Here is a 24,269-nt window from a genome sequence, read left to right on the forward strand (position 1 = left end):
CTGCGCATGCGCACAACCGACAACGACCCGCCCACCCCTTTTTATTTAAACTTGGAGAACCAGAGGCGCCTGCAGACTCTGGAGGGGTCTCGCCTGCCCATCGCTGGCAGTCTGAGATCCTGGGGAGGGGATGTCATACTGCTAGAGATAAGGGAGGAGAGCCCAAGCAGGAAAACATTGATTTGCTGTACACTCAAAGGGCATCTCATGCCTTCAGTCCACCGCCTCCTCGGGCCACAGCCTGTGCCCTCGCGCCGGCTCAGACTCAGCTCTGGCCCTGCTGCTGTCGCTGCAGGTTGTCGTCTTCTTCCTGGTGGTCCTCGGGCAGGGGCGGCTCCTCCAACCCTGCAGAGGATGTCTGGAGCTCCCCGGTGGACCCGACCAGGCGGAAGACCACGGGGATCTGAGCCAGGGTTGGGTTGGTCTCCTGCAGGCCCTGGATCCACTTAGCCAGCGTCGCCTGGTCATGGGCACCCGCCATACACATGGCGAAGACAGGGCCTTCCTCCACTGTTGGAAGACATGCACCCTTAAGGTTTGCACAGTGGGGGCTGCAGCGGCTAACCCATGCCTGCACCTTTTTGAGGTATTTTACACTCCCTTCCACTTCCTTTTTTTTTGAGATGGAGTCTCGCTGTGTCACCCAGGCTGGAGTGCAGTGGCGAGATCTCGGCTCACTGCAACACCCGCCTCCCAGGTTTCAAGTGATTCTCCTGCCTCCGCCTCCTGAGGATCTGGGATTACCGGTGCACAGCACCACGCCACGCTAATTTTTCAATTTTTAGTAGAGAGAGGGTTTCACCATGTTGGCCAGGCTGGTCTCGAATTCCTGACCTCAAATGATCCACCCGCCTCAGCCTCCTAGAGTGCTGGGATTACAGGCGTGAGCCACTGCGCCCGGCTTCCTTCCACTTTCTTGTGCCTCCAAACCTTTGCACAAGCTAGCCCCGCTGCCTAGGCTGCCCACTCCACACTTCACCCGGGCGATGCCTCCTGGGTCTTCTGTATTCTGCCAGGAAGCCCTCCTGACCCCCCCCACTCAAGGCATGCTCCTCTCCTAAGCTCCCCAAAGTGCAATTTGCCTGTTCCCTTGCTGATTCGAGGGACTAGGTTTATCCTGGTGACACCCAGTAGCCAGCACAGAGGTGTGGAGGGAGGGAACGAACAAGGGCCGACAGGGCTGGATGACCTCAGGTCTGGAGCCCCTGGGGCAAATGAGTGTGTGTCGCCGGAAGACGAGGGGGTAAGTGGACTGCGTCTCAGCCTGGGCCTACCCCTTGACCCCAGAGGCCGCCCCTCATCCTGGGTGGTGTTTGGAATGTTTGGAAGTCCTGCCTGTCCAGGTTTTTGCTTTTTTTTTTTTTTGACACAGGGTCTATCACATAGGCTGGAGTGCAGTGGCTCTGTTAACAGTTCACTGCAACCTCAACTCCCGGGCTCAAGTGATCCTCCCACCTCAGCCTGTCGGAGGGCTGGGATTACAAGCACACATGTGAGCCACCGCACCTGGCCCAGTTTTTACCTTCATTGATGTCAAACTCGTAGTTGTCCCAGCCACTCCTCGCATACTCCAGGTCCAGCTGCATCGGGTAGTAGAGGTTCCACTCCTCCGGCATCTCTTCAACTTCCTACTCCAAGGTGGGGAGTGCAGGCGGGGTCAGAGGCCGGGGCTCTCGCGTCTTCCTCCTCCAGCCTCTCCCATGCACCCTCAGGGTGGTGCCAGCCCACTCCCCAGCCCCGACACATGCTTTGCTTTAAGCCCTCACCCTCTCCTCCGGGGGCAGCAAGTCAGCTCTGAGGATGTGGTAATACACACACTTATTGCGGAGCCACAGGGAGAAGGGGCCCTCAACAAAGATAGGCCGGGCTGGACTGTGGCGGGCCAGGGCAGCCTGCTGATCGGGACTCTGGATTCCTGGTGTGGAGACATACATGCCCTGTGCCCTGCAAGGGACTCGGCACAGAGGCCCAGGGAGCCCAGCCTAGGCCCAGCAGGAACCTGGCAGGGCCTGGGCCAGGTTAGAGACGTGGCCGCCCCCATGCCCACGGACTTACCTACGATGTGGGGCTGGGGGGGATCTGCTGCACCTGTTGAGTCTTTGGGCAAAGGAACCTGCAAGGGAGAGTAGGGATGTAATCTTGTAACCCCCAATCCCCTACAGAGGAACTGGGGACAGAGAAACAGAAAGGGGGATACCAGTGAATTCAGGACACCTCTCCTGAATCTGGTACACGGCCCTCCAACCTGTCCCCTCCTCCCTCTGTCCCATTTGGCAATAACCACCAATCTTTAGGATGCTCACCCTGAGGGAACCACCCTGGAACCAGCCCACCTGTGTCAAAATCCTGGCTCTGTCACAAGCTGTGTGACCTTGGCCAAGTCACTGTACCTGTGTGCCTCAGTTTCTCCAGATGCATAATAGGGATGATAACAGCACTTAATTCCGATTTTTTTTTTTTTTTTTTAGGGATGGGGGTCTCCGTCTCTGTCATCCATGCTGGAGAATGGTGGCATGATCATAGCTCACTGTAGCCTTGAACTCCTGGGCTCAAGTGATCTTCCCACCTCAGTCTCCCAAGTAGCTGGGTCTACAGGTGCACACCACTATGCCTGGCTAATTTTATTTTTTTATTTTTGAAATGGAGTTTTGCTCTTGTTGCCCAGGCTGGAGTGCAATGGCATGATCTCGGCTCACTATAGCCTCTGCCTCCTGGGTTCCAGCGATTCTCCTGTGTCAGCCTCCTGAGTAGCTGGGACTACAGGTGCCTGCCACCATGCCCGGCTAATTTTTTGTATTTTTAGTAGAGACAGGGTTTTGCCATGTTGGGCTGGCTGGTCTCAAACTCCTGGCCTCAGGTGATCCGCCTGCGTTGGCCTCCCAAAGCACTAGGATTATGGGCATGAACCTAACTTTGGGTGGTTGTCAAATATGTAGAACAGTCCCTGGCAGATAATAAGTGCTCAGTGCTTGTGAATTAAAAAAAGAAAAATAACTTCACATATACAGAATATCCCAAGAAGGAGACACTAAAAGCAAATGATAGCTTTCACCTCTGTGGAGGACAGGGTGGGAAGGAATACCTTTTTTATCTTTTTTTTTTTTTTTTTTGAGACGGAGTCTCGCTCTTTCACCCAGGCTGGAGTGCAGTGGCGCGATCTCGGCTCACTGCAGGCTCCGCCCCTCGGGGTTCACGCCATTCTCCTGCCTCAGCCTCCCTTGTAGCTGGGACTACAGGCGCCCGCCACCTCGCCCGGCTAATTTTTTTTGTATTTTCAGTAGAGACGGGGTTTCACCGTGTTAGCCAGGATGGTCTCGATCTCCTGACCTCGTGATCCACCCGCCTCGGCCTCCCAAAGTGCTGGGATTACAGGCGTGAGCCACCGCGCCCGGCCACCTTTTTTATCTTTTAAAATTTTATACTTTGAACATAATTCAAAAACACTAGACAATTTTTTTTTTTTTTTTTTTTTTTGAGACAGAGTTTCGCTCTTGTTGCCTAGGCTGGAGTGCAATGGGGCTTGATCTCAGCTCACCGCAACCTCCACCTCCTGGGTTCAAGTGATTCTCCTGCCTCAGCCTCCCGAGTAGCTGGGATTACAGGCATGCAGCACCACGTCCGGCTAATTTTGTATTTTTAGTAGAGACAGGGTTTCTCCATGTTGGTCAGGCTGGTCTCGAACTCCCGACCTCAGGTGATCTGCCTGCCTCAGCCTCTCAAAGCGTTGGGATTACAGGCATAAGCCACTGCGCCCCGCTGACAAATTTTTTTTTTTTTTTTTTTTAACAAAATGCACTTGCTTTTGAACCAAAACAGTGGACAGCTATTAGAACATATATCATTCATCCTTTCAAGTTAAAAAAAATTGAGATGAGCAGGCTGGGCGTGGTGGCTCATGCCTGTAATCCCAGCACTTTGGGAGGCCGAGGGTGGTGGATCACTTGAGGCCAGGAGTTCAAGACCAGCCTGGCCAACATGGTGAAACCCCGTCTCTACTAGAAATACAAAAATTAGCTGGGCGTGGTGGCACACGCCTGTAGTCCCTGCTACATGGGAGGCTAAGGCACAAGAATTGTTTGAACCTGGGAGGTGGAGGTTGTAGTGAGCTGAGATTGTGCCACTGCACTCTAGCATGGGCAACAGAGCAAGGCTCTGTCTCAAAAAAACAAACAAAAAAAATTTGAGATGGATCAGTGACTTCTAGTTGTATTAAGTGAAATTTCCAAAAGGCAAGGTACATGTATATAATGCCCCGCTACTAAAGAAACTTTTTTTTTTTGAGATAGAGTTTCGCTCCTGTTGCCCAGGCTGGAGTGCAATGGCGCGATCTCGGCTCACTGCAACCTCCACCTCCCGGGTTCAAGTGATTCTCCTGCCTCACCCTCACAAGTAGCTGGGATTACAGGCATGCACCACCATGCCTGGATAATTCTTTTTGTATTTTTAGTAGAGATGAGGTTTCTCCATGTTGGTCAGGCTGGTCTCAAACTCCCAACCTCAGGTGATCTGCCTGCCTCAGCCTTCCCAAGTGCTGGGATTACAGGCGTGAGTCACCATGCCTGGCCAAAAAACTTTTTTTAAACAGACAGGATCTTGCTCTGTCACCCAGTCTGGTGTGCAGTGGTATGATCACAGCTCACTACAGACTTGACTTCCTGAGTTCAAGCCATCCTCCTGCCTCAGCCTCCTGAGTAGCTGGGGCTACAGGTGTGCGCCACCACTCCCAGCTAATTTTCGTATTTTTTTGGTAGAGACGGGGTCTTGCCATGTTGCCCAGGCTGGTCTCGAACTCCTGGGCTCAAGCAATCCATCTGCCTCAGCCTCCCAAAGTGCTGGGATTACAGGCATGTGCCACTATGCCTGGCTGTATTTTACTCCATAAGACGGGGGAGAAGGATATTTAAATACAAAGGATACAGATGCCAAAAAAAAAAAAAAAAAAAAAAGAGAGCGAGAGAGAGATCTGCTTGCAAATGTATAGAACCTCTCTGGAAGGAGACATGGAAATAGTCACCTCTGGGGAAGGAGATGGGTGGCGGGGGGTGGGGGGGGCGGCCTGTGGGGCCTGGGTAGAAGCAGAGGACTCGTCACCGTATGCTTTTACATGCTGTTTGGCTTTTTAGTGTATTGCTTTGCAAAATGAAGAAATGAACTAAAAACAACCCTTCCCCCCCCATTCTGCTGCTGGCCTCAAGGCGTCTCTCACCTGGACCCATATCCCTGGTCCCCTAGCCCCTGTCCCCATCCAGCAGCATCCACACGGCCGCCAGGAGACGTGTTTCCAATTGCAGATTCTTCCAGAAACATGATTCCAACCCCATTCCTTCTTCTTAAATCTCCGCCCCCCACCCCCGGCATGGCTCTCCCCACCAACCAAGAGGTTTGAGATCAAGCTCTTTAATCAGGTGCTCCCACTCACTGCACCGCATTCCCTGGTACACACTGCTCCCTCTGCCCAGCGTCCTCTGCTCTCCTTACCTCCCCCAGGAAGCCCCACTTGCCCACTTGGCTCCCACAGCGCCTGGGGCTTCTCCATCTCAGAACCACTGGCTCTTAAGGAAACTGTTATCCGTCCAGGACCACGTGACAAGTGTTGTTGAGGGGCTCTCTTTGGATCCCTGTGTGATCTGGCATGAGTGGGGCCTCCCAGGACACTGAGATGAGGGTGTTACTCCACTCAGTCATTCAACAAACCACTGCCAAGTGTCAGCTTTGCACCAAATCCTATGCTCAGCCTTGGGAGACAGGAGGGAGACTGAGTCATGGTGAATGAGGAACCAAGCCAAGCATGGTGAAGGGGTGGTGCCTTGGCCAGGGAGGTCAGGAAGGGCATCCTGATTAGGAACAGTGGAGCTGAGACCAGAATAATATGAAGTCCATGGAGAACAGTGTTCCTGGCAGAAGGAACAGAGAACGCAAAGGCCTGTGCTGAGAACTGGCACAGAAAATAAGGAAGATGCCTAGAATGTAGCCAAGTGTTGGGAGAAGGATGGGAGGGTGCTATGGTCTGAATGTTTATGGCCCCCTGAAATTCATATGTTGCAATCTATCTCCAATGCAATAGGATTAAGAGGTCAGGCCTTTGAGAGGAGAGGCACTTAGATCATATGGGCTCTGCCTTCATGAATGAGATTAGTCCCCTTATCAAAATCGTCTGGGCCGGGCACAGTGGCTCACGCGTGTAATCCCAGCACTTTGGGAGGCCAAGGCAGGAGGATTGCTTGAGCCCAGGAGTTCAAGGCCAGCCTGGGAAATATAGTGAGACCCTGTCTCTGTAAAAAAAAAAAAATTTTTTTTTTTTTTTTTGAGACGGAGTCTTGCTCTGTCGCCCAGGCTGGAGTGCAGTGGCGCAATCTCAGCTCACTGCAAGCTCCGCCTCCCGGGTTCACACCATTCTCCTGCCTCAGCCTCTCCGAGTAGCTGGGACTACAGGCACCCGCCACCACGCCCGGCTAATTTTTTGGTATTTTTAGTAGAGACGGGGTTTCACCGTGGTCTCGATCTCCTGACCTCGTGATCCGCCCTCCTCGGCCTCCCAAAGTGCTGGGATTACAAGCGTGAGCCACCGCGCCCGGCCCCAAAATGTTTTTTTAATTAGCCGGGCATGGTGGTGTGTGACTGGAGTCCCAGCTACTCAGGAGGCTGAGGTGGAAAGATTGCTTGAGCCTGGGAGGCAGAGGCTGCAGTGAGCCAAGATAGTGCCACTGCACTCCAGCCTGGGCAACAGAGCAAGACCCTGTCTCAAAAAAGAACTTGATTCACCACAATCACTAGAGTGAGAGAAGGGGAGCCCAGGGGAGGAATGGTGGGAGCCTGGCCTGGGGTGGCAGCTGAGGCTGTGGACAAAGGTGGATACCTGGTAGATGGTGACCCTGGCACTAAGGTCAGGCTCCATGTGTCGCAGGCCAAACATGGCCAGCTCCACAGGGTCCTGGGGCAGGTCCCGGGGCACTGGGAAGGGGTTGATGTTCATGAATCGAGGGAACCACAGCTTCAGGCGCACCAACTTGAGCATGGGGTAGCTTTTGCGTCCAAATATCTCAATCAGCAGGAACTCCGTCTCCTTGTCGGGCATCACACCTGTGCTGGGCAGATGCAGGCAGAACCTCAGAGATGGTGGGGGAAGGAGGGAAGGGAAGAGGAGAAAAGAAAACATTGAAGTCAGGGAATTGATCACAGACAGGGAGAAAAGAATCAGAGAGAATTAGAAAGAAAAAGGCTCATGCCTGTAATCCCAGCACATTGGGAGGCCAAGGGGAGAGGATCACTTGAGCCCAGGAGTTTGAGACCAGCCTGGGCAACAGAGTGAGACCCTATTTCTAAAAGAAAGAGAGAGAGGAAGGAAGGAAGGGAGGGAGGGAGAGAGAGAGGCAGGGAGAAGAGGACAGGAGAGAAGAAGAGAGGAGAGGGGACAGGAGGAGAGGGAGGGAGAGAGGAGGGGAGGGGAGGGGAGGTCAGAGGAAGGCAAGGAAGAGAGATGAGTGATGAAAAGAGGGATTGGGAGAGGGAGAAGAGCAAGAGAGACAGAGACGGAGCCATGGAGGAAGGAGGGGCTGAGACCCAGGAGAGGTGCTGCCAGCTATCAGTGTAGCCCACTCCCCACCCTGCGCCAGCCTCCTGGCCTCACCGTGGTTCTCCATCTGCTCCAGGACAGCAATCCCACACTCCTGCTGCCGAGGGTAGTGGACGAAGATGCGCTGGATGATGCTGCGAGGCCGGAAGACCTCCTTGGGGAAGATGTTGAGCAGCTGGTTGTACACAGCCAGGTCCCGCTCGACACCATACTCCCGCATCTTGCGCAGGGCCAGGTAGATGAAGTCAACATGGCCCCGCTTACGCACGCTGCGCTCCCCAAATTTCTGCACCGCCTGCAGGAAGCTCGCCTTGTCCCGTTCCCCACTAGGCGCCTGCCCAAACAGGTCCTCAAAGGGCACCAGAGCCTTGGTGGGCCTCTGCCGGGGTTCCGGTGGGCTGGGAACCAGGGACTGTTCAGAGCTATAGGCGGATGCGCTGCAGTGGAGGCCCCGAGGGAGCTGGCAAGGGACCTGGGGAGGGAGGAGAACTGCTGGAGTCTGGCACCTCCCAGTGTCTATGGGGGGCCGCCAGGCTGGCTCTTTCCTCAGAGAGGTCCCAGTGGCCTCCCTGAGGACTCGGAGGTATGGAACTGTGGTTACAAACCCGAGATTCGAGGCCATTACAAAGTGCAGTAAAACACAATGCTGGCACAGTAGGGAGGAAACAGGCACTGTTAGCCATGGCTACGGGGAGCTGGTAAAAACTGCCACGGGGGCAACTTGGTAATATTCACAGTGATGACACACACATGCCCTATTTTATTTTTTTTGAGACAGGGTCTGGCTCTGTGGCCTAGGCTGGAATGTAGTGGTGCTACTATGGCTTACTGCAGCTTTCAACTCCTGGGCTCAAGCAATTCTCCTCCTCAGCCTGTCCAGCAGCTGCAACTACAGGTGTACACCACCACACCTGGCTAATTTTTAAGTTTTCAGCAGAGACGGGAGTCACACTATTTTGTCCAGGCTGGTCTTGAACACCTGGCTTCAAGTGATCATCCCGTCTCCACCTCCCAAAGTGTTGATGGATTACAGACATGAGCCACTGTGCCTGGTGGCCCTTCTTGCTTTTAATTTTTTTTTTTTTTTAGACAGTCTCATTCTGTCACCCATGCTGCAGCGCAGTGGCGTGACCTCAGCCCACTGCAACCTCTGCCTCCCATGTTCAAGCGATTCTCATGCCTCAGCCTCCCAAGTAAGCTGGACTACAGACGTGCTCCACCACGCCCTGCTAATTTTTGTACTTTTAGTGAAGATGGGGTTTCATCATGTTGGCCAGGCTGGTCTCAAACTCCAGGCCTCAAGTGATCCACCTGCCTCAGCCTCCCCAAGTCTTTTTTTTATTTTTATTTTTTTTGAGACAGAGTTTCGCTTTGTCACCCAGGCTAGAGTGCAGTGGCACGATCTCGGCTCACTGCAAGCTCCACCTCCCGGGTTCACGCCATTCTCCTGCCTCAGTCTCCTGAGTAGCTGGGACTACAGGCGCCTGCTACCACGCCCGGCTAATTTTTTGGATTTTTAGTAGAGATGGGGTTTCACCGTGTTAGTCAGGATGGTCTTGATCTCCTGACCTCGTGATCCGCCCGCCTCGGCCTCCCAAAGTGCTGGAATTACAGGCATGAGCCACCGCGCCCGGCCTAGCCTCCTTAAGTATTGAGATTACAGGCATGAGCCACCGTACCCAGCCCCTTCTTTCTTTTTCTTTTTTTCTTGAGACAGAGTTTCACTCGTTGCCCAGGCTGGAGTGCAATGGCGTCCTCTCAGCTCACTGCAACCTCTGCCTTCTGGGTTCAAGCGATTCTCCTGCCTCAGCCTCCCACGTAGCTAGTATTATAGGCACCTGCCACCAATGCCAGCTAATTTTTGTGTTTTGTTTTTTCTGAGACGGAGTCTCGCTCTATCGCCAGGCTGGAGTGCAGTCGCATGATCTCAGCTCACTATAACCTCTGACTCCCTGGTTCAAGCGATTCTTCTGCCTCAGCCTCCCAAGTAGCTGGGATTACAGGCACATGCCACCATGCCCAGTTAATTTTTGTATTTTTAGTAGAGACGGGGTTTCCCCATGTTGGCCAGGCTGGTCTTGAACTCCTGACCTTGTGATCCGCACACCTCGGCCTCCCAAAGTGCTGGGATTACAGATGTGAGCCACCGTGCCTGGCCTAATTTTTGTGTTTTTAGTAGAGACGGGGTTTCGCCATGTTGGCCAGGATGGTCTCAAATTCTTGACCTAAGGTGATCCACCCACTGTGGCCTCTCAAAGTGCTGGGAGCCTTTAAGAGATGGAGTTTAGCTATGTTGCCCAGGCGGGAGTGCAGTGGCTATTCACAGGCATGAGCCAACTGGTCAGGACAGGAGTTTTGACCTGCTGTTTCCAACCTGGGTCAGTTCATACTTCCTTAGGCAATCTGGTGGTCCCCCAAGTCCCAGGAGGTCACAATATTCATGCAAAACTTAGTGCAGGACACTCCATCAGCATAGTACACAACAGCCCAGAACTCCTGGGCTCAAGTGATCCTCCTACCTCAGCCTCCGGAGTAGCCAAACTCTGGTTCTAGATGACACAGTAACAAATTTCTTATTTTAAATTGAATTTTTAAATTAGAAGGGTTACATATAAGGCATCTTAAAAATATACAGCTAGTTATCAAGGCTGTACTGTGCTTTGATTGCACCACCGTACTGCAGCCTGGGCAATATAGTGAGACTCCATCTCTCTATGAAAAAATAAAAAAATAAGCTAGGCGTGGTGGTGTATACCTGTAGTCTCAGCTCTCAGGAGGCTGAAGCGGGAGGATTGCTTAAGCCCAGGAGTTCCAGACTGCAGTGAGCTACAATTGTGTCACTGCACTCCAGCCTGAACGAGAGAAGGAAACCTTATCTCTAAAAAATAAATGTGTGTGTGTTTATCTACACACACACACACACACACACACACACACACACACGCAAGTAAGAGCCAGTATTAGTCCAGGCTTGGTGGCTCACACCTGTAATCCTAGCACTTTGGGAGGCTGAGGCAGGCAGATCACCTGAGGTCAGGAGTTCGAGACCAGCCTGGGCAACCTGCTGAAACCTCGTGTCTACAAAAAAATACAAAAATGAGCCAAGCATGGTGGTGAATGTATGTAGTCCCAGCTACTCAGGAGGCTGAAGTAGGCAGATCAATTGAGACTGGCGTGTCGAGGTTGCAGTGAGCCAAGATCACGCCACTGCACTCCAGCCTGGGCAACAGAGCGAGACCATGTCTCAAAAGAAAGAGACAATATTTACCAAATATTCTTCCACTGTAGACACAGTTGAGCACTTTATAAATGTGAGGCCCTAGGTGGGAGGTACTCTTACTGCACTCATTTTACAGATGAGAAAAACCAAGGCTCAGGAAGATGAAGTGGGATGCACAGTGTTACACAGCTGGAAAGCATCAGAGCTGAGAATGGAGTCAGTGCCCACAGTCCCCCTACTCTGCGGTCCCCACAGCCATCCCATATCCTTCTTTGATATGGCAATGTTAAAAATAAAACAAAAAAAGGCATTCATTTACAGTAAAATTTCAGGTTGGGTGCAGTGGCTCATGCCTGTAATCCCAGCACTTTGAGAGGCGGGTGGATCACTTGAGGTCAGGAGTTTGAGACCAGCCTGGCCAACAAGGTGAAACCCCATCTCTACCAAAAATACAAAAATTAGCCAGGTGTGGTGCTGCACACCTGTAATCCCAGCTACTCAGGAGACTGAGGCAGGAAAATCACTTGAACCCGGGAGGCAGAGGTTGCAATGAGCTGAGATCACACCACTGTACTCCAGCCTGGGTGACAGAGGGAGACTTCATCTCAAAAACAAAAAACAACTGAAATTTCAGTCAATACTATAGGTGGTGTAGTATTATACCACTTTGGGGTAAAAATCAGAAAGGAAGCTCTAAAATGCCTAACGAGGGGGAACACTGCAAAGGAGGTAATGTAAATGAAATGCATAGCATGGGGCCGGGCACACAGTAAGTGCTCAATACGGGAACTATTATATTCCCACCATCATCGTTATTGCTATCTATGGCTGTCAATCTGCTTTAGCCATCTGGTCACTATGGGTATGGGAAGGAAATTCAGTTTTCTGCCCCATCTTCACAGGTAGATGCAGGAGAGCTGCTCACAGTCACCACACAAATCCACCAAGCTCATACATCCTTATTTTCAAAGTCAATCCCCTCACCCACAGGCACTAGCATCTCTTAAATTAGGGTCCAGGCACAGTGGCTCACACCTGTAATCCTAGCACTTTGGGAGGCCAAAGTGGAAGGACTGAGGGCCCAGAGGTTCAAGACCAGTCTGGGCAACACAGCAAGACCACATGCTTAAAAAAAAAAAATTAGCGGCCGGGTGCAGTGGCTCATGCCTGTAATCCCAGCACTTTGGGAGGCCGAGGCGGCGAATCACCTGAGGTCAGGAGTTCAAGACCAGCCTGGCCAACATGGCAAAACCCCGTCTCTACTAAAATTACAAAAATTAGCTGGGCGTGGTGACGTGCGCTTGTAATCACAGCTACTCAGGAGGCTGAGGCAGGAGAATTGCTTGAACCCAGGAGGCAAAGGTTGCAGTGAGCCAAGACCACGCCACTGCACTCCAGCTTTGGCGACAAGAGCAAAATTCCATCTAAAAAAAAAAAAAATTAGCTAGGCATGGTAGCTCAAATCTGTGGTCCCAGCTACTCAGGGGGCTGAGGTGGGAGGCTCATTTGAGCCCAGGAGTTTGAGGCTGCAGTGAGCCCTGATTCCACCACTGTACTCCAGCCTGGGTGATACAGCAAGACCTTGTTTCAAAAAAATAAATAAATTATGGACTTTTGGCCAGGTGCAGTGGCTCACGCCTGTAATCCCAGCACTTGGGAGGCTGACACAGGTGGATCACTTGAGCCCAGAGTTCAAGACTAGCCTGCCCAACATGGTGAAACCCTGTCTCTACAAAAAAACACAAAAATTAGCCGGGCATGGTAGTATGTGCCTGTAGTCCTGGCTACTTGGGAGGATGAGGCAGGAGGATTGCTTGAACCTTGGAGGTCAAGACTACAGTGACCTGTAATCACACTACTGCACTCCAGCCTTGGTGACAGAGTGAGACACTGTCTCAAAAAACAAACACATAAACATACATACATACATAAACTAAGGACTTTTAATGGGACCTCAGCACTGATAGGCCAGCCCAGACTCACCAGAACTGGCTTCACAGAGTGGATTCTGAAGGGGTTGGGAGCAAATCCCAAGCTTACCTCCCTCTACCCAAAAGACTGCCTGGCTGGTGCTTACCTGAGAGATGGAGGTTCCTGTGAGGGCGGCCCCGCAGCTGCCTCCCCAGGCCCTACAGAGGCCTCGGGCCAGTAGGGTGGCCTGGACCCAGCTCATGCCTCTGCTTGTCAGACAATCACCTGGCCCAAAAGAAGATTCAGCATTAGCCTGGCACCTTACAGACGCTAACAGACACAAAGGCCCCGCAGCGTCAAGGGCACACTCCAGATTATGTGGCTAACTCGCCAGCCCCAATGTTTACCTTACCCAAGAAACGGGCTCAGATGGCTCAAAGACTTTGTTCCTGGAACAGCACCCCCAATCCCGCTGCCCCAGGGACGTGACCATAGCTCAGTGCAGCCTCCAACTCCTGGGCCTAAGTGATCTTCCAGCCCCAGAACATCGAGAAGCTAGGACTACAGATGCGTGCCACCATGCCCAGCTAATTTGAAAATCGTTTGCACAGACTCAGGGTCTTGCTGTGTTGCCCAGGCTGAGTCTCGAACTCCTGGCTTCAAGTGATCCTCCCATCTCTGTCTCCCAACGTGCTGTGATCACGGGTGTGAGCCACCACTCCTAGCCACTACAATCTAATTTTACAAAATTTGTGTCACTCCAACAAGAATCCCTGTACCTGGCCAGGCGCGGTGGCTCACGCCTGTAATACCAACATTTTGGGAGGCTGAGGCGGGCAGATCACTCGAAGTCGGGAGCTCAAGACCAGCCTGACCAACATGGAGAAACCCCATCGCTACTAAAAATACAAAAAATTAGCCAAGCATGGTGGTGCATGCCTGTAATTCCAGCTACTGGGAAGGCTGAGGTAGGAGAATTGCTTGAACCCAGGAGGCAGAGGTTGCAGTGAGCCAAGATGACGCCATTGCACCCCAGCCTGGGGAACAACAGCAAAACTCTGTCTCCATGGCCGGGCGCGGTGGCTCACGCTTGTAATCCCAGCACTTTGGGAGGCCGAGGCGGGCGGATCACGAGGTCAGGAGCTCGAGACCACAGTGAAACCCCGTCTCTACTAAAAATACAAAAAAATTAGCCGGGCGTGGTGGCGGGCGCCTGTAGTCCCAGCTACTCGGAGAGGCTGAGGCAGGAGAATGGCGTGAACCCGGGAGGCAGAGCTTGCAGTGAGCCGAGATTGCGCCACTGCACTCCAGCCTGGGTGATAGAGCGAGACTCCGTCTCAAAAAAAAAAAAAAAAAACTCTGTCTCCAAGAAAAAAGAAGAAGAAAAAAAAGAAAGAAAGAAACCCTGTACCCATTAGCACTCAATTTCCCTTCACTCCCAACCCCAGGAAACCACTCACCCACTGTCTCTATAGATCTCCCTATGCCGAGCATTTCATACAAATGGAATCACAAGTGCTCCTTTATGACTGGTTTCCTTCACTTGACATGTTTTCTTTTTTTTTTTTTTTTTTTTTTTTTTTTTTGAGATGCAGTCTCGCTCTGTCACCCAGGCTGGAGTGCAATAGTGCCATCTCGGCTCACTGCAACGTCCGCCTCCCGGGTTCAAGCGATTCTCCTGCCTCAGCATCCCGAGTAGCTGGGATTACAGGTACATGCCACCACGCCCAGCTAATTTTTGTATTTTTAGTAGAGACGGAGCTTTATCATGTTGGCCAGGCTGGTCTCGAACTCCTGACCTCAAGTGATCCGTCAGCCTCAGCCTCCCCAAGTGCTGGGATTGCAGGCGTGAGCCACCGCACCTGGCCCATTGACATGTTTTCAAGGTTCATGCATAGATTTTTTTAAAATTATTATTATTATTATTATTATTTTAGACAGGATCTTGCTTTGTTTCCCAGGCTGGAGTGCAGTGGCACAATCTCAGCTCACTGCAACCTCTGCTTCCCGGGTTCATGATTCTCCTGCCTCAGCCTCCTGAGCAGCTGGGACTATAGGTGTGTGCCACTGCATCCAGCTAATTTATAGATTTTTTTGTAGAGATGGGGTTTCGCCATGTTGCCAAGCTAGTCTCAAACTCCTTACCTTGTGATCCACCAGCCTCAGCCTCCCAAAGTGCTGGGATTATAGTCGTGAGCCACTGCGCCTGGCCTCTTTTTTTTTTTTTTTTTTTGAGATGGAGTTTCACTCTTGTTGCCCAGGCTGGAGTGCAATGGCATGATCTTGGCTCACCACAACCTCTGCCTCCCGGGTTCAAGCGATTCTCCTGCCTCAGCCTCCCGAGTAGCTGGGATTACAGGCGCCCGCCACCATCCCCAGCTAGTTTTTGTATTGTTAGTAGAGATAGGGTTTCTCCATGTTGGCCAGGCTGGTCTTGAACTCCCGATGTCAGGTGATCCACCCACCTTGGCCTCCCAAATTGCTAGGATTACAATCATGCCCGGACAATTCCATTCTTTTTGGAATGGAATATAACCAGGTTTTGTATGGCTCTAACCATATTTTATTTATGCATTCATCAATTGATGGACATTTGGGGTTGTTTGCCAAATGTTTTTGACTGTTATAACTACTTCCATGAACATTCGTGTAGAAGTTTTATGTGAACATATGTTTATATTTCTCTTGGGTATATACTTAGGAGTCGAACTGCTGAGACATATGGTAACTACATGTTTAGCATTTTCAGGAACTGCCAGACTGTATTTGGGGATGACTGCACCATTTCACATTCCCATCGGCAATGTACAGTTGACCCTTCATCAACAAAGGTTTGAACAGCATGAGTCCATTTATACGTGGATTTTTTTTTTTTTTTTTTCAGTAAAAGTTATGGCTGCACGTGGTGGCTCATGCCTGTAATCACAGCGCTTTAGGAGGTCGAAGCAGGCAGATCACCTGAGGCCAGGAGTTCGAGAGCAGCCTGGCCAACATGGGAGAGACCCCATCTCTACTTAAAAAAAAAAAAAAAAAAATTAGCCAGGTTTGGGGGCACACTCCTGCAGTCCCCAGCTACTCAGGAGGCTGAGGCAGGAGAACTGCTTGAACCCAGGAGGCAGAGGCTGCAGTGAGCCGAGATCGTGCCACTGCACTCCAGCCTGGGCGACAGAACAAGACTCTGTCTGAAAAATAAAAATAAGACCAGGTGTGGTGGCTCACGCCTGTAATCTCAGCACTTTGGGAGGCCAGGCAGGAGAATCACTTGAGGTCAAGAGTTCAAGACCAACCAACCAACGCGGCAAAACCCCATCTCTACTAAAAATACAAAAATTAGCCAGGTTCCTTTTGCGGGTGGCGGCAAGTATGGAGAGGATGCCATGAAGGCCTTGGGTACACTACAAGAGTACAAGGTGGTGAGTCACCGCCTGCCCACTCCCAAATGCCACACACCGCCCCTCTACTACATGCGAATCTTTGCACCTGATCATGTCGTCTCCAAGTCCCGCTTCTGGTACTTTGTATCTCAGCTAAAGAAGATGAAGAAGTCTTCAGAGGAGACTGTCAACCGTGGGCAGGCATTTGAGAAGTACCCTCTGTGGGTGAAGAACTTCGGCATCTGGCTGCGCTACGAACTCCCGGGGCGGCACCCACAACATGTACCAGGAATATTGGGACCTGACCACCACGGGCGCTGTCACCCAGTGCTACCGAGACATGGGCACCCGGTACCCCGCCTGGACCCATTCCATCCAGATCATGAAGGTGGAGGAGACAGCAGCCAGCAAGTCCCGCCGGCTGGCCGTCAAGCAGTTCCAAGACTCCAAGATCAAGTTCCCGCTGCCCCACCGGGTCCCGCTCCATCAGCACAAGCCACACTTCACCACCAAAAGGCCCAACACCTTCTAGGGGCAGGGCCCTCGCCCAGGCGTGCTCCACAAAAACTCAGGAACGCCCCGGAAAAAAAAAAAAAAAAAAAAAAAATTAGCCAGGCATGGTGGTATGTGCCTGTAATCCCAGCTACTCAGGAGGCTGAGGCGGGAGAATTGCTTGCACCTGGGAGGCGATGTTACAGTAAACTGAGATCGCGCTACTGCACTCCAGCCTGGCTGACCGAGTGAGACTCTGTCTCAAAAAAATTAATTAATTAAATTTAATTAAATAAAAGTTACAACTTTAAACACTGAGGGGCTAGTAAAAAAAAAAAGGTCGGGCACAGTGGCTCACGCCTGTAATCCCAGCACTTTGGGAGGCTGAGGCGGGCGGATCACGAGGTCAGGAGATCAAGACCATCCTGCTAACATGGTGAAACCCCACCTCTACTAAAAATACAAAAAAATTAGCCGGATGTGGTGGCGGGCGCCTGTAGTCCCAGCTACTCGGAGAGGCTGAGGCAGGAGAATGGCGTGAACCCGGGAGGCAGAGCTTGCAGTGAGCCGAGACTGGGTGACAGAGTGAGACTCTTTCTCAAAAAAAAAAAAAAAAAAAAAAAAGAAAGGCCGGGCGCGGTGGCTAATGCTTGTAATCCCAGCACTTTGGGAGGCCAAGGTGGGCGGATCATGAGGTCAGGAGATCGAGACCATGGTGAAACTCCGACTCTACTAAAAATACAAAAAATTAGCCGGGCGTGGTGGCGGGCGCCTGTAGTCCCAGCTACTCGGAGAGGCTGAGGCAGGAGAATGGCGTGAACCTGGGAGGTGGAGCTTGCAGTGAGCTGAGATTGCGCCACTGCACTCCAGCCTGGGCGACAGAGCAAGACTTCATCTCAAAAAAAAAAAAAAAAAAAAAAAAAAAGAAAAAAAAGTTACAGCTGAATGTGCCTGCCTCTCCATCTACCTCCTCCACCACCTCTTCTGCCTCTGCCACCCCTAAGACAGCAAGACCAACCCCTCCTCTTCTTCCTCCTCCTCCTCAGCTTACTCAATGTGAAGACGATGAGAATGAAGATCTTTATGATGATCCACTTCCACCTAATGAATAGTAAATTAAATGTGTTTTCCTGATTTTCTTAATAACATTTTCTTTTCTCCAACTTATTGTAAGATTATAGTATTATATATATATATAACATAAAAAAAAAAGTTAATTGCTCTTTCCCTGCCACCGCTGAGTTGCACAGAGGCGGAGGCTTGGGTGCGTTCAAGATTCAGCTTCACCCGTAACCCACCGCCATGGCCGAGGGAGGCATTGCTGCTGGAGGTGTAATGGACGTTAATACTGCTTTACAAGAGGTGCTGAAGACCGCCCTCATCCACGATGGCCTAGCACGTGGAATTTGTGAAGCTGCCAAAGCCTTAGACGAGCACCAAGCCCATCTTTGTGTGCTTGCATCCGACCGTGATAAGCCTATGTATGTCAAGTTGGTGGAGGCCCTTTGTGCTGAGCACCAAATCAACTTAATTAAGGTTGATGACAACAAGAAACTAGGGGAATGGGTAGGGCTCTGTAAAATTGAGAGAGGGGAAACCCTGTAAAGTGGTTGGTTACAGTTGTGTAGTAGTTAAGGACTATGGCAAGGAGTCTCAGGCCAAGGATGTCATCGAAGAGTACTTCAAATGCAAGAAATGAAGACATAAATCTTTGGCTCACATAAAAAAAATAAGTTAATTGACTGTTTTTGTAATCACTGAGGCCTCTGGACAACAGTGGGCTATTAGTAGTTAAGATTTTTTGTTTTGGGACAGGATCTCACTCTGTTGCCCAGCTGGAGTACAGTGGTATGATCATGGCTCACTGCAGACTTGACCTCCCAACTCAAGCAATCCTCCCACCACTGCCTCCTGAGTAGCTGGGATTACAGGTGCATGCCATCACACTCAACTAATTTTTAAAATTTTTATAGAGGCTGGGTTTCCCTCTGTTTTCCAGGCTGATCTCAAACTCCTGGGCTCAAGCAATCCTCCCACCTTGGCCTCCCAAAGTGCTGGAATTACAGAGGTGTGCCACTGCACCTGGCTGGATTTTGGGGGAGTCAAAAGTTATATGTAGCCTGGCACGGTGGCTCACGCCTGTAATCCCAGCACTTTGGGAGGCCAAGGTGGGCAGATCATGAGGTCAAGAGATCGAGACTATCCTGGCCAACACTGTGAAACCCCGTCTCTACTAAAAGTACAAAATTAGCTGGGCATGGTGGCAGGCGCCTGTAGTCCCAGTTACTCGGGAGGCGGAGGCAAGAGAATCGCTTGAACCCGGGAGGTGGACTTTGCAGTCAGCCGAGATTGTGCCACTGCACTCCAGTCTGGGTGACAGAACAAGGCTCCGTTTCAAAAATAAATAAATAAATAGAGCACCCCACTGAAGGCTGGGCACAGCGGCTCATGCTTCTTATCCACTTTGGGAGGTCAGAGTGGGAGGATCACTTGAGCCCGGGAGATCAAGACCAGCAAAAAAAAAAAAATACCAGCTGGGTGTGGTGGCACTCATTTGTAGTCCCAGCTATTCAGGAGGCTGAGGTGGGATGACCACTTGAGCCCAGCAGTTCAAGGTTATATAAGCTATGATTGTGCTACCACACTCTGGCTTGGGTGACAGAGTGAGACCCTATCTCAAAAATAAAAAAAATAAAATAAAATAAAAGGCACTCTGGCCAGGCGCAGTGGCTCATGCCTGTAATCCCAGCACTTTGGGAGGCCAAGGCGGGTGGATCACGAGGTCAGGAGTTCAAGACCAACTTGGCCAAGATGGAGAAACCCCATCTCTACTAAAAATACAAAAATTAGCGGGACCTGGTGGCGGGTGCCTATAATCCCAGTTACTAGGGAGGCTGAGGCAGGAGAGTCACTTGAAGCCGGGAGACGGAGGTTGCAGTGAGCCGAGATCGCATCGCTGCACTCCAGCCTGGGCAACAGAGTGCGACTTCGTCTCAAAAAAATAGATAAATAAAAATAAAAATAAAAAGCACTGCAATGACTTTCACATGCACCTAGGATTAAGACCTTAATTTAAAATTTCAGGGCCAGGCTCAGTGGCTCATGCCTGTAATCCTAGCACTTTGGGAGGCCAAGGTGGGAGGACTGGTTGAGCCCAGGAGTCCAATACCAGCCCTGACAACATAGCCAGACACTGTCTCTATAAAAAAATTTAAAAATTAACCAGGCATGGTAGCATACACCTGTCTGTGTTCTCATTCCTCAGGAGGCTGAAGTGGGAGGATCACATGAGCCTGGGAGGTCCAAGTTACAGTAAACCAAGTTCACGCCACACACTCCAGCCTGAGCAACACAGCAAGACCCTGACTCAAAACAAAAAAACAAAAACAAAAACAAAAAAACACAGCTACTTAAAGTGTGTTCTAGGGACTGGCAGCGTCAGTGACATTCAGAAGTTTATTAGAATAGCAAAATCTGGCCGGGCATGGTGACTCACGCATGTAATCCTAGCACTTTGGGAGGTCCAGGCGGGCTGGTCACCTGAGGTCGGGAGTTTGAGACCAGCCTGACCAACATGGAGAAACCCTGCCTCTACTAAAAAAAAAAAAAAAATATATATATATATATATATATGTATATAAAATTAGCCGGGTGTGGTGGCGTATGCCTGTTAATTCCAGCTACTTGGGAGGCTGAGGCAGGAGAATTGCTTGAACCTGAGAGGTAGAGCTTGTGGTGAGCCAAAGGCACACCATTGCACTCCAGCCTGGGCAACAAGAGGGAAACTCCGTCTCAAAAAAAACCAAAAAAACAAAATCTCGGCCCTATCCCAGACCTACTGAACTGGAATCTGCATTTTTTTTTTTTCCAGATGGAGTCTTGCTCTGTCGCCCAGGCTGGAGTGCAGTGGCGCGATCTTGGCTCACTGCAACCTCCATATCCAGGGTTCAAGCAATTCTCCTGCCTCAGCCTCCCGAGTAGCTGGGATTACAGGCACATGCCACCATGCCCTGCTGATTTTTGCATTCTTAGTAGAGACAGGGTTTCACCATCTTGGCCAGACTGGTCTTGAACTCCTGACCTCGTGATCCATCCGCTTTGGCCTCCCAAAGTGCTGGGATTACAGGCGTGAGCCACTGCACCAGGCCCAAATTGGCATTTTAACGAGTCCCTGGTATCTCCTGTGAGCATTAAAGTTTGAGAAGTGGCGATCTGTGTGCTGATGGCTCCCCAGTGTTCACCTCAATCCCTGGGCCCCAGCCTTTATACCTAACTGCCACTTTGGCATATACCCAGCCATCTCAAACATAATTTGCTCCAAACTGATATCCTTGCTTAAACTTGATCCTCTCCATCCTATCCAATCGCACCACTACTACTGGCCATTCAGGCTACAAACCTAGGAGACATTTCTGAGTCCACTATGTCCCTCACTCTCCCATTCAATCCATCAACTAGTCTTGGTGACTACTTCCAAATCCATCCCAAATGCATCTCTATCTGAAGCCACCACCTCAATCTATGACTTGGATACCTATCAAGCCTCCCACTTTTGCCCTTCCTGCCTCCAGTCAGTTCTCCCCACTATGGCCAGACAGAGCTTTTTTTTTTTTTTTTTTTTGGAGACAGAGTCTCACTCTGTTCCCCAGGCTGGAGTGCAATGGCGTGATCTCGGCTCACTGCAACCTCCACCTCCCCAGTTCAAGTTGGTTCTCATGCCTCAGCCTCCCGAGTAGCTGGGACTACAGGTGTGTGCCACCACGCCCAGCTAATTTTTTGTATTTTAGTAGAGATGGGGTTTCATTATGTTGCTCAGGGTGGTCTCGAACTCCTGAGTTCAAGCAATCCACCCATCTTGGCCTCCCAAAGTGCTGAGATTACAGGTGTGAGCCACCACACCCAGCCAGAGGGAGCTTTTAAACTAAAATTAGGCCAGGTGCTGTGGCTCACGCCTGTAATCCCAGCAGTTTGGGAGGCTGAAGCAGGTGGATCACAAGGTCAGTTCAAGACCAGCCTGGCCGAGATGGTGAAAGCCCATCTCTACTAAAAATACAAAAATTAGCCAGGTATGGTGGCAGGCACCTGTAATCCCAGCTATTCGGGAGCCTGAGGCAGGAGAATCACTTGAACCTGGGAGGCGGAGGTTGCAATGAGCTGAGATTGTGCCACTGCACACTCCGTCTCAAAATAAATAAATAAATAAACAAACAAACAAACAAAAATTAGTGATTTCTGCCTAAAATCGCTAACAGTGTATCACACTTAAAATCAGGGACTGGGCACACTGGCTCATGCCTGTAATCCTAACACTTTGGGAGAACAAGGTAGGAGGATCACTTGAGCCCAGGAATTCAAGACCAGCCTGGGCAACAACATAGCGAGACCCCACCTCTACAAAAAAATTAAGAATTACCCATGCATGGTGGCGAATGCCTGTCATCTCAGGTACTCAGGAGACTGAGGCTGGAGGATCCTTTAAGGTCAGTAGTTACAGGTTGCAGCGAACCATGACTGCACTTGTGAATAGCCACTGCACTCTAGCCTGGGCAACATACTGAGATCCTGTCTCTAAAAATAAATAAATAGCCAGGGAGCAGTGGCTCATGCCTATAATCCTAGTGCTTTGGAAGTCCAAGTGGGGAGGATCGCTTGAGCCCAGGAGTTCAAGACCAGCCTGGACAACATAGCAGGACACGATCTTTACAAAAATTATTTTAAAAAATTAGCTGGACCTGGTGGTGTGCACCTGTAGTTCCAGCTACTGGGAAAGCTGAGGCAGGAGAATCACTTGAGCCATGGAGTTTGACGCTGCAGTGAGCTATGATTGCACCACTGCACTCCAGGCTTGACGAACAAGTGAGATCCTGTCTCTAAAAAATAAAAATAAATAAATAAAATCAGACAGGGTCTACCCCTCTAAACTCAACTCCTACCACTGGCAGCTTCAGCTACACTGTTTCTGAAAGAAACTAAGTTTATGCCGTCTCAGAACCTTTGTACTTGCTTTTCTCTCTGTTTAGAGTTTTCTTCCTCCAGATCTGCCCACCAGCTGTCTCTGGTCATTTCAATGAAAGGTCTTCTTTGACCACCTCCCATTCCCCACATTCTAAAAGCCCTCATCACCCTATTAATTTTTGTTTGTTTCTGAGACACGGTCCTGCTCTGTTGCCCAGGCTGGGGTGCAGTGGCACAATCACGGCTCACTACAGCCTCGACCTCCTGGGCTCAAGCAATCCTCCCACCACAGCTTCCCAAGTAGCTAGGACTACAGGCGTGCACCACTACGCCCAGATAATTTTTTGTAGAGAACAGGGTCTCGCTATGTTGCCAAGGCTGGTCTCGAAACTCCTGGGCTCAAGCGAAATTCCCGACACCATTAACGCATTTTTAGTAACTAATCAGTATCTGAAATCACCTGTTTCGTTTATTTCTAATTTGTTCAAAGTCTGGTTCCCCCAGGAGATGAAAGATTTTTATCTATCTTCCTCAATGCTGTGTCTCCAGCACCCAGGACAGTGCCTGGTATATGGTAGATGCCTAACAAGTATCAACCGAACGGAAACAAGCCTCAATTTCAACAAAACACCTGTAAATCTGAACCCCGAGGTATGGTGTACGTACAGCAGCTCTGAAACCGGCTGCCAGGATTCTGGGTCTCTTGGGGGAAAAAGGCAGACGCGGATTCCAATTCCTGCCCGGTTGCCGACTTGCGGCGTGACCTCTCGCGAGGTCATCTGCAAAATGGGAGACTGGGGGCGTGAGGCGGCTGGCACAAGACAGGCGGCCTTTCCCAGCGCGTCCCCGCCCCCATTACGAAAGGTCATGGCGCCCTGGCCCTGCAGCTGGGTCCCTCCAGGGCTTCCCTCTCGCGCTGCCGGGTCCTGAAGGGCCCGCCTGCAGGCCAGCAGTTCGCGTTCGCCTACCCGCGCGCGACCTACCTACTCACGCAGCCAGCCGCGGACTCCAGGCCAGCTCTGTCTTATTGCTGGGCGCTGCCATATTGGCCCAGAGAGCGTCCGGGTCAGGGAGCGCCAGGGAGGCAGCAAATCAAGAAAGCCGATGTAATAGGTCCCGCCCACAACGCGAGGTGCGCCAATAGGAAGGCGGAAGGACCTGGGACCCGCCTCATAACGAGCCAGGCCCCGCCTCTAACGAGGCAAGGCTCACTCCAGACCTGGGAACCTTGAAATGGCCCGGGAGGCTGGACTTGGGAGTCATAGTTTGAATCCAGTCGCAGGCCCCAGCGGCTGAAATGAGAGAATGAATTAAAAAAAAAAAAAAGTGGAAGGGGGCCGGTACGGTGGCTCATGCCTGTAATCCCAGCACTTTGGGAGGCCAGGAGTTCGAGACCAGCCCGGGCAACATAGCAAGATCCCCTTATCTACAAAAAATTTAAAAATTAACTGGGCGTGATGGCGCGTGCTCATAGTCCCAGCTATTCGGGAGGCTGAAACGGGAGGATCGCTTGAGCCCTGGAGGTCGAGGCTACAGCGAGCCATGATTGCACCCCTGCACTCCAGCCTGGGCAACAGAGTGAGACCCTGTTTCTAAAAATAGTAATAATAAATAAATAGGGCTGGGCGCGGTGGCTCACGCCTGTAATCCCAGCACTTTGGGAGGCCGAGGTGGGTGGATCACCTTAGGTCAGGAGTTCGAGACCAGCCTGGCCAACATGATGAAACCCCATCTCTACTAAAAA

General features: G+C 51.0%; 1 protein-coding gene and 2 pseudogenes across 6 annotated transcripts; 2 read left to right on the plus strand and 1 right to left on the minus strand.

The window, feature by feature from the left end:
• Positions 1 to 21: 21 nt before the first annotated feature.
• On the minus strand, positions 22 to 23,588 carry ECSIT (ECSIT signaling integrator). 6 transcript variants are annotated; one of them, XM_058424841.1, is made up of 10 exons: positions 23,509 to 23,523; positions 17,622 to 17,671; positions 16,185 to 16,379; positions 12,871 to 12,989; positions 7,628 to 8,045; positions 7,004 to 7,080; positions 2,056 to 2,113; positions 1,767 to 1,915; positions 1,523 to 1,628; positions 22 to 510 (listed from the first exon to the last, which is right to left on the minus strand). In XM_058424841.1, the coding sequence occupies exons 4-10, from the start codon at positions 12,964 to 12,966 to the stop codon at positions 266 to 268; spliced, it is 1,149 nt and encodes a 382-aa protein (XP_058280824.1). In that variant the 5' UTR covers positions 12,967 to 12,989; positions 16,185 to 16,379; positions 17,622 to 17,671; positions 23,509 to 23,523; the 3' UTR covers positions 22 to 265. The 6 variants fall into 6 exon arrangements, with proteins under 6 accessions (XP_058280824.1, XP_058280822.1, XP_032025647.1 ...); XM_058424839.1 differs by lacking the exon at positions 23,509 to 23,523 and having other exon boundaries at positions 6,857 to 7,080; XM_032169756.2 differs by lacking the exons at positions 16,185 to 16,379; positions 17,622 to 17,671 and having other exon boundaries at positions 6,857 to 7,080; positions 23,509 to 23,588.
• On the plus strand, positions 15,812 to 16,652 carry LOC116478489 (large ribosomal subunit protein eL20-like; annotated as a pseudogene).
• Positions 17,696 to 19,250, plus strand: LOC116478490 (small ribosomal subunit protein eS12-like; annotated as a pseudogene).
• Positions 23,589 to 24,269: the final 681 nt, after the last annotated feature.

The sequence above is a fragment of the Hylobates moloch genome, unplaced genomic scaffold (assembly GCF_009828535.3).
Source record: "Hylobates moloch isolate HMO894 unplaced genomic scaffold, HMol_V3 SCAFFOLD_12, whole genome shotgun sequence".
Taxonomy (NCBI): Eukaryota; Metazoa; Chordata; class Mammalia; order Primates; family Hylobatidae; genus Hylobates; species Hylobates moloch.

What these genes read in the sequence shown, in the direction of transcription:
- ECSIT (XM_032169756.2), bottom strand. Translation starts at nt 12,966, where the DNA reads ATGAGCTGGGTCCAGGCCACCCTACTGGCCCGAGGCCTCTGTAGGGCC. An exon ending in CAGGAACCTCCATCTCTCAG is followed by an intron (nt 8,046 to 12,870) that starts GTAAGCACCAGC and finishes CTCCCTCCCCAG; the next exon opens with GTCCCTTGCCAGCTCCCTCG. An exon ending in CCCCCAGCCCCACATCGTAG is followed by an intron (nt 1,916 to 2,055) that starts GTAAGTCCGTGG and finishes TCTCCACACCAG; the next exon opens with GAATCCAGAGTCCCGATCAG.